The 8,903-nt window shown below is 43.0% G+C and overlaps 1 protein-coding gene across 1 annotated transcript; it reads right to left on the reverse strand.

Moving 5' to 3' along the window:
* Nucleotides 1-4,403: 4,403 nt before the first annotated feature.
* On the reverse strand, nucleotides 4,404-6,296 carry id2a (inhibitor of DNA binding 2a). The gene is made up of 3 exons (XM_055635283.1): nucleotides 5,794-6,296; nucleotides 5,515-5,578; nucleotides 4,404-4,975 (listed from the first exon to the last, which is right to left on the reverse strand). The coding sequence occupies exons 1-2, from the start codon at nucleotides 6,151-6,153 to the stop codon at nucleotides 5,522-5,524; spliced, it is 417 nt and encodes a 138-aa protein (XP_055491258.1). The 5' UTR covers nucleotides 6,154-6,296; the 3' UTR covers nucleotides 4,404-4,975; nucleotides 5,515-5,521.
* Between the last annotated feature and the right edge of the window lie 2,607 nt (nucleotides 6,297-8,903).

Below are 8,903 nucleotides of genomic sequence, written 5' to 3' on the forward strand. Positions count from 1 at the left end.
ATCAGCTAGCAATATAAATATATATGAATGATCTGCCTGTGAATGATCAAACCACTTCCAAACTGATGTGCTTGCCATTCAATCTTTGGTCAGCAGTGGGCAGCACTGCCTTGCTGTTTAATTCAACTGTATGGCATATCATAAAATGTTACATTACAAAGGAGGTAATTGCATAAGAACGTAATGTCATATATATTCAACAAAAACAAGAATGTATTGAATCTGCAAAGGCTTTGATATTTTGAACTCCACTTCAAAATCTTCTTAAATTAACAAACTTATTGTGATAGTAATTGTATTGGAATTTCCAAAATATGTTTGCATCTCTGGGGATGAGTCAATTAACATCTGGTTTTGACAGTGACATGGTTTATGACCTATAATTATTCTTTCTTAGTGAAGCCTCCCTGACAGCCTGTAGTTTTCACAATGTATTTGATCCAAACTGCAACAGTTGTAGAATGGCTCTGGTCACCAAATCCCAGCTAGGACTCTGCCCCACTCCCTACATTGTTCCCTTGTTCAAAATCACCACCCATCTTTATGTTCCTGTGAAGTCTCTTCTAATGAAGATCATTACTCTCCTCTAAATCTCACAGCAGAGTTAGTGCTAAGATCACTCTGTACTTTATAAAGTCTGATTAGTACGGGCGGTTATGGTCAGGGGTTATGGGGAGAAGGCTAGAGAAAGGGGTTGAAAGGAAAATATAGATCGATCAGCCATGGTTGAATGGTGGAGTAGACTTGATGGGCCGAATGGCCTCATTCTGCTCCTATAACTTATGAACTTATGAAGTGACATGAGAAACAGTCGCAGGAGGGGGCCACTCAGCCCCTTGAGTATGTTCTTCCATTTCATAAGATCATGGCTGATTCAACCCTACTTTCCCACTGTCTCCCTATACCCAATGAATGTCTGAAGAAGGGTCTTGACCCAAACCACCAATTCCTTCTCACCAGAGATGCTGCCTGTCCTGCTGAGTTACTCCATTTTTGTGTCTACCTTCGATTTAAACCAGCATCTGCAGTTCTTTCCTACCCACTGATTGTCTGTCAATGTCAACCTTCTGCACGGTGACTGAACCGGTTTTGACATGCACGTTAACCAGTTCCCACTGTCTATCTGCCCTATCATAGAAACATAGAAAATAGGTGCAGGAATAGGCCATTCGGCCCTTCGAGCCTGCACCGCCATTCAATATGCTCATGGCTGATCATCCAACTCAGTATCCTGTACCTGCTTTCTCTCCATACCCCCTGATCCCTTTAGCCACAAGGGCCACATCTAACTCCCTCTTAAATATAGCCAATGAACTGGCCTCAACTACATTCTGTGGCAGAGAATTCCAGAGATTCACCACTGTCTGTGTGAAAAATGATTTTCTCATCTCAGTCCTAAAAGATTTCCTCTTTATCCTTAAACTGTGACCCCTTGTTCTGGACTTCCGCAACATCGGGAACAATCTTCCTGCATCTAGCCTGTCCAACCCCTTAAGAAATTTGTAAGTTTCTATAAGATCCCCCCTCAAACTTCTAAATTCTAGTGAGTACAAGCCGAGTCTATCCAATCTTTCTTCATATGAAAGTCCTGACATCCCAGGAATCAGTCTGATGAACCTTCTCTGTACTCCCTCTATGGCAATAATGTCCTTCCTCAGAATTAGGAGACCAAAACGGTACGCAATACTCCAGGTGTGTTCTCACCAAGACCCTGTCAACCACTTTCAACTATCAACCACTTTATATTCCCAAACACTGACAGTAACGTAAAGTCCAGTGTTTCGTAGCATTAGACAACTCGTATCTATGCTCCATGTCTCATGTTCGTTAACACCCTTTTCTCTGATTCAGAATATTCTGGGTTCAAATCCAACGCCAATACTGAGGGAGTCAGAGATGAGGCCCTGCTGCTTTTCTCAATCCTATTGCAGTGTATGGAAGAGAAACTGGGGATTTTCCCTCAGTGTCTGGTCAATGATTACCCTTCAATCAATCCCTGCTCCAGTTTCTCATGTTCACTTTAGAAGTAATTAACTTTATAAAAACATGGTCTCGGTCATTTTAGCGTTGTTTTCTGTGTGAGCTTGTTGTATATCAGCTACCACACCTCCAATATTACAAACATTAACATGTTTCGGAGGTACTTAAAACCCCTTTGGGGACATGAGTACGAGATAGATGGTTTATAAATGCAATGTTTCACATGTCACTGACACCCAGCGCCGCAATGACTGCTCACCAGGTTAAACTGAGCTGTAAACGCCTAACAGGTCTCCGAACTCGCTGAGTTACTCCAGCACTTTGTGTCTATCTTTGGTACAAACCAGCATCTGCGGTTCTTTAGTTTCTGCACGTCCCCTAACTCGCGATCTCCTCAGTTTAAACCCACCGCTCACTGATCCCATAGCTTTCTCCCCCAACCCTTCATCTCCCCAGCCCTGTCACGTCTCATTTCCACACCTCCCCAAATCAGAAAGACCCAAAATCGTCTTCATTTACTGGTTCAACTCTTTGTAACTTCACTTCTGCATCCCTCCCTCTGGCAAACTGACGTATTCGGGCGAGCTTCCGATCATCTCGCCTCAAAACCCCGCTCCATGCCGCTTGCGTTTTGCTGCTGTCTGAGGTTCCAGTGCTGGATGGTGGGGTCGGCCGCCGGCAGAGGTCGCAGCGCTCCCACTAAACAGCCTCCCGCAGTCGTGCAGTATTTGCTGAACTTGGGAAGTACTTAAGAGCACGAAGACATGGATTCCTAAAGATGACAACTTATTGGAATATAAAGAAATGATGGTAGATTTCAGATGAAGTGTGATTTAGCTTGGGTTCCGGCGCAATGAAGGGTGGGAGATGCAGTGTCAGTATCACTTTGCACGGGTCGGTTCTGATCCCGGGAACTTTACGCTCGCCGGTCGGTTGCTCACCAACGGCACCAAAAACGGGGAAAATGCACCGAATGTACGGGGTTTTTAATTTAAAAAATGAAGGCTTATATCCTTGTCCTAAGTATGATCAGACAGGCTTTATTCGCCGCCCTTTTGAGTGTGATGAAGACAAATGTGACAGAAGGTATGTAGGTGAGTTCCGTCTCCGCCCCCTCCTCCCCGGCCTGTCAGGGTAATGGCACAGTGCAGATGTAGAATGGGCGGTCCCCAGTTACACCGTGCGGATGTTGTTTGGCTGCTGCCCAATATTGAACACAACCCATGTGGTCGTGGCTTGAGTGGCAAACCAACATATCTCGAGCTCCTCTGCCTGTCCGTGCAGGAATTCGGCGGAGAGTCCCTCGCCTTGTGTGCACTGGTCAGCGTCAAGACTGTGGTGTGGGCACCAAACTAGTGTGAACAGCGCGGCAATATTTTCCCAAAGCGGATGCACTAGATGCGGCGGGGAACGGGCAGGGAACTTCCCAGTTATGCAAGTTCGAGGTCTGACCTGGGGAGTTTTCCCAGTGAAAGCATCTTTAACACCGTGAGAACTACGCGGTCGTTCCCAAGCCGGTGTAGTGCATTGCAATGAGGCTGCAGACAGCCATGAGCATCTGTCTCCGTGTGTGTGTGTGTGGGCGGTGCTGTCAAGGGCAGGAAAGGGCAACAGCTCGAGACTCGCTGACGCCTCCCACACGCCCGTTTAAACTCAGGTTAATGTGTCTGCGTACAGGTGAGATTTCGCAAGTTTCTTTCAGAGACATAGTTGCAGCAATAAGGAGCAGGGAAACTGGCTAACCCAGCTTAACTAACAGCTGCGCGACCCAATACTGCAGTTGGAAGTTCTCGAGTAGAAGCCGTGATTCCAATCAACAGAAGCGAGTTCAACGCAGGGGGCATAATTATTTTAAACACATAATTAAATTACGCATAAAGCATTACACAAGTTGATACATAAAGGTTTATTTTTCCTTTTTTAATTGTGATAATTTTTAATCGTCAACTAATGCCTTTATTTTGAAACGGCCTTGAACCCACTTTATCTAGATCTCATTTGTTATGAAGTGCAGTCTCTTGGAATCTTAATGAGTTTTCACTTGAAACTACTAGCTTGTGTAAAAAGAGGTCAGGACATCATCGTTGGGCAAGTACATAGAAAATTGCAGATATTTGTAAAAAGTTTGTAATTGTAACCAGAAAGTCCATCCTAACAACAAAAAAATAAGACTAAAATACGAGCATTAACCAATAACTAATTTAAAAGCAAAGCAGCTTAGCTCATCTCACAAATGTATTGGCTTTTCCTTTAGAATCGAACCAATTGGCATGCTGGTCTGGGCTGCATATTCTTACACGCGCAGATCCAGGTTTACCCAATTTCTAGGAATAGTGTACACACTAATGACTCAAAGAAGCGATGCTGTGGTATCCAACAGACCAGTTTCTCACATACTCCAAGCGCAATGAAGTAATTTCACATTCAGTAAGCAACGATTTATTTTGTATAAAAAGTACGATTTACAATATTAACTTTTATAAAAAGTTTCAGCATAATTAAGTACAGCATTACAACGTCGCAGAAATGCACATCTCTGCTACTATACACAATACTCTGATCAGAGTTCACAAGGTTGTATATCTTACAAACTCAGCGCCAGTTCTTTGCCAGAATAAAACCTGGCAAAATGGTTTCTTTTAAATCAACAAGTAGATAGATCTCTTTCTGGCCACGCTCCACCTTCACAAGATGAAGTCTTCTTCCATCGGCGATAGTCCTTGTGTGTGTGTGTGTGTGTTTGTGCGTATGTATGTGTATGTGCGCGCTTCCCTCATCTGGGATATATTAATAATGAAACTAGGAAAAAAAAACAACTGCGAGCCTTCCAAATGAAGAAAGGGCATTCAGTCCGTTTATAAATAACCGATCAGACCGGGTGAAAGGGAACTGGAGGATCACTCAGAAAGTCATTCAGTCAATGATTGTTGTTGGGTCACTTGGCTGCGATCGCTCCAGGGGCTACATCAGCTCAGGCCTCGTGATGTGCGAACACCTGCGACACATTGAATAGAAAGAGGGGCGTGTTAGTAACAAAACACACACAGCTTGGGCCTTCGGACAGACTGGCGCCACAGAGGAAGCCGCACAAACAGCACTTTGCAAGACTCCAGCCGCCCCTAAGCCGGGACTGTACAAAAGCGCCTCTTAAAACAAACTCACGTGCATCCACCCGGGGCTGCAGTTGTTTGTTGGATTGCATTTAAAGACAAATGTAACTGAGAGATTGTTGTTACGACTTTACGTATAGGGCTAAGTATGACTACTAGAAGACCAGATCAAGGGAGATTTATCTAAAAAACACTGACATTTTGCAAAATGGATTATTAAAAAAATCAGAGCTCGTTCTTATAACGTTAGCGGCAGAAATGTCTACAAGGCACCATCGCATCTACTTCATTTATGAGACTCGCCTCACGTGTTATAATTGAGCGATAGTTTCTCTAATCGTGGTTTTCTAAATCAAAACTAAACTGGTTCGAGCAGCAACATACATACACAACGCACAAGCACAGAATGGGAATTTACACTTACCAGTTGATCAACGACAAAACGTCTTACTGTCGTCCGTCAACAACTGTTTGGGGAATTCAGATGCCTAGTAAAAAGCAAAAGAAAATGTGAATCCCCACCGATTAAAACGGAGACTGAGATGCAATCGCATATTCAAGCACGAGGATAAATGAACTAATGCAACCGAGTTATATTTTTCTGCAAAACTTAAAATGCAGTTTCATCGCAATATTAAGAGATTTGAAGTGGCCGACCTAACATCAGCATGCGTTTAGTGGGAGACTGTACGGGAGACAATACCTGTAAAGATAGGATGGCAACGTCTGTGTTGAGTGCTGACAGGGGCGTTCTGGAGGGGGAGTTCTGGCTTTGATGGAGAACGATAGAAGAGGGGTGCGTGTCCAAAGCGATCTGCAGATCCAGAATGTAATCGATGACATGCTGGAGGATTTCCATTTTGCTGACTTTCTTGTTCTGCGGGATGCTGGGCACCAGCTCCTTCAGTTTGGAGTAACAGTCGTTCATGTTGTAGAGCAGGCCAAGCGGCTCGTCCAGCGGCGCTTTGCCTCTGGAGATTGCAAGGCTCTGCTCTGACAGGCCCCGCGCAATGTCGCCGCTGCTTTGTTTCCTGCTCGAACGGATCGGGCTGACAGCTTTCATCTCGGAACCTTTTAGATCTTGGAGACTTTTGGGGGGGAAATGCGTTTTTTTTTTTCAAATACTGCACAAGAGGTATTCCTTGCTACTACACCTACTGGTGCCCGGCCGTTGTTTTCTGTGTCTATCCGTTGCCAGTTCGCTTATTTATACCAAAACTCCGGGCTTTAATGTGTTCCTTCCCTGGTCCACATCATTGGCTCTCTGTGAAATGTCAATAGCACGGATCCGCATTTGCATTGGTTTGTCTCCTCCAGCCACCCCACCCTTTTCACGGCTCCTGTGCCAATTACATTGCAGCAAAGGCGGGCTTCATCAATGCAACAAGGAACCTGAAATATTTTTTAATTTGACTGTGGACATTTAAAGGGACCGACCATCCACGATTTTCCGCGTAATTTAAAGACTTGCATAACGAAAGCCTACATTTTAGCAAATTAATTTGTACTGTCTGCGTTCGTCACAAGATGTTGACCAAGGCATGTGATTGATCTGCGCCATGTAGCTATCATCTCGTTAAACAGGCCTTACAATAATTACTAAAAGTAAAGATACTTAATTTATATTTGGGGCAGAGTAATGGACAATATTTCCTTATTCCCGTTTTCATTGAAAAGTGTACGCAGTATGTATTATTGGACTCATAGAGGGATACAGCGTGGAAACAGGCCCTTCAGCCCAACTTGCCCACACCAGCCAACATATCCCATCTGCACCAGTCCCACCTGCCTGCGTTTGGCCCATATTCCTCTAAATCTGTCATATCCATGTACCTGTGAAATTGTTTCTTAAACATTGCAATGGAGTGATCTTACATTCAATATTAGTATTATCTAAGATATTTCAATATTAAGTATGTTCATGAAAAAAGGTTGAGGGTGACAAATATCAATGGGTAGTTCAGTGTGTTTGGACATTAGGAACCAGCATGAACAAGTATCCCATACAGTCCCAGCTTTTTCTCTTGCCATTGTGTGAGTTTCACAGAGGCTTCCTCCATGGTCAGCAATTTATCCAAGGATGAAAGTAACAGAAGTTTTTTGTGGCAACACTGAATATTTGAGAGTGTTATTAGAGTGTGTACTTTTAAGCAAGGAGCAAAAAACTGTTGAGACGTCATCAGTCTGAAATATGTACTTGGTTTATTTCTGCACACATGCTACCCGGTTTGCTGACTATTTCTAGCATTTTTCACATTTTATTTTTTTTAAACAGCTGTTTGGTAACACACATATTCATACATATGGTTCAAGATTTGGAATTTTTGTTTTATGTTAGTGATTTATATTTGTACTTTCCCAGGAGATGGTGTAATGAGCATAATGTACAAAAACAAAAGTATTAATGCCCAGTCATAAACGTCACCTTTTATTACATACACTAAAAGCACAGGCGCAATGTTGTTCGCTTACATCTTATTTTGTGATGCTCTGCATTTGCTTTATTTGTTAACAGAACAAGCATGTTTTTTAAATGTGCAGGTAATTAGCAGCAGGTATTTCGGATCTCAAGTCGAGTATTTGGTTCTTCTGCTTAAAGAACCATTGCCTGGTCACTAGCAACGGGACATGACAATTGAAACAACAGGGTCATGCTGGGCACCAACCTTTTAGTGTTCGCTAAAATTGCAGTATTGACTTTGAAAACGTTACCAATGTATGGAATTGACTTTAGGAAACAGCTTATTGATCTTAAAGGTTACACACTTAAAATAAGAGGCCATTAGGAATTATACAATAGTACGAATACCCCAAGACATTATAGATCATGTATAGGTCGTCAGCATCCATAAAGACTCCTCACACCCTTGTAATGGACTGTTCGAACTACTTCCCTCCGGCAGACGTTACAAGGCCTTCTACGCCCGAACCTCCAGACTCAGGAACAGCTTCATTCCCAGAGCTATAGCGGCTCTGAACCGGCCCTGCTTAGTGCCCCCCATCCCCCCTGGACTGTCTCCCTCAGATGGTCACGTCACACAGACACATCTGCACTTTAGTCTGTTGAACTGTTTTGACTATTTTACTGTTCTTTTTACAATCCATGTTCTCAGGATATCTAAATCTAAATTTTATTAGTTATTTATGTTATGACATCGGATGGAAGGTGCATACCAAATCTCGTTGCGCTTATGTGCAATGATAATAAAAGATATTATTATTATTATTATCATAAATAATGCCACCTATGTATGTTATATTGACCGGACATAACATTGGATTAAGATCCTTCAGACATTATAAGTTGAAGTTTACATTTGTACACATTGCATGTGGTTATATAAATGAACCTGACACTTTTTTTGATGTGATGTAATTTTATTATTGGCTCCAGAATCATCAGGAACCACCCCTCTCTGCTGCCTTGAACTAGCTTCACAAGTCATGCAGCAGGGTAGCACCGTGCTGGACCTGGGTTTGATGGAGACCCATGGTAAGATGAAAAGAGAAAACGCTGTACTTTCTCAGCAGGCCTGCCGCATCTACACGAGGAGAAACTGAGTAGACCATTCAAATGGAAGACCTTTCAAAAGAACTGAGATCTGCTGCTCTGTCTGCGCATCCTCTGTGTGGTCTTCCAGGTTTTCAGATCAAGAGAGTTTATTGTCATTTCCCAGATAGGTCAATGAAATTCTTGCTTGCTGCAGCACAACAGGATATTGTAAGCATAGACCAATCATTTGGTCTATGCTGGTTTTCAGATGAATCCCATCCCCTCATTTATTTCTCAGTAATTTATGCTCTTTCACTTTC

This window comes from Leucoraja erinacea, chromosome 5 (assembly GCF_028641065.1).
Source record: "Leucoraja erinacea ecotype New England chromosome 5, Leri_hhj_1, whole genome shotgun sequence".
NCBI lineage: Eukaryota > Metazoa > Chordata > Chondrichthyes > Rajiformes > Rajidae > Leucoraja > Leucoraja erinaceus.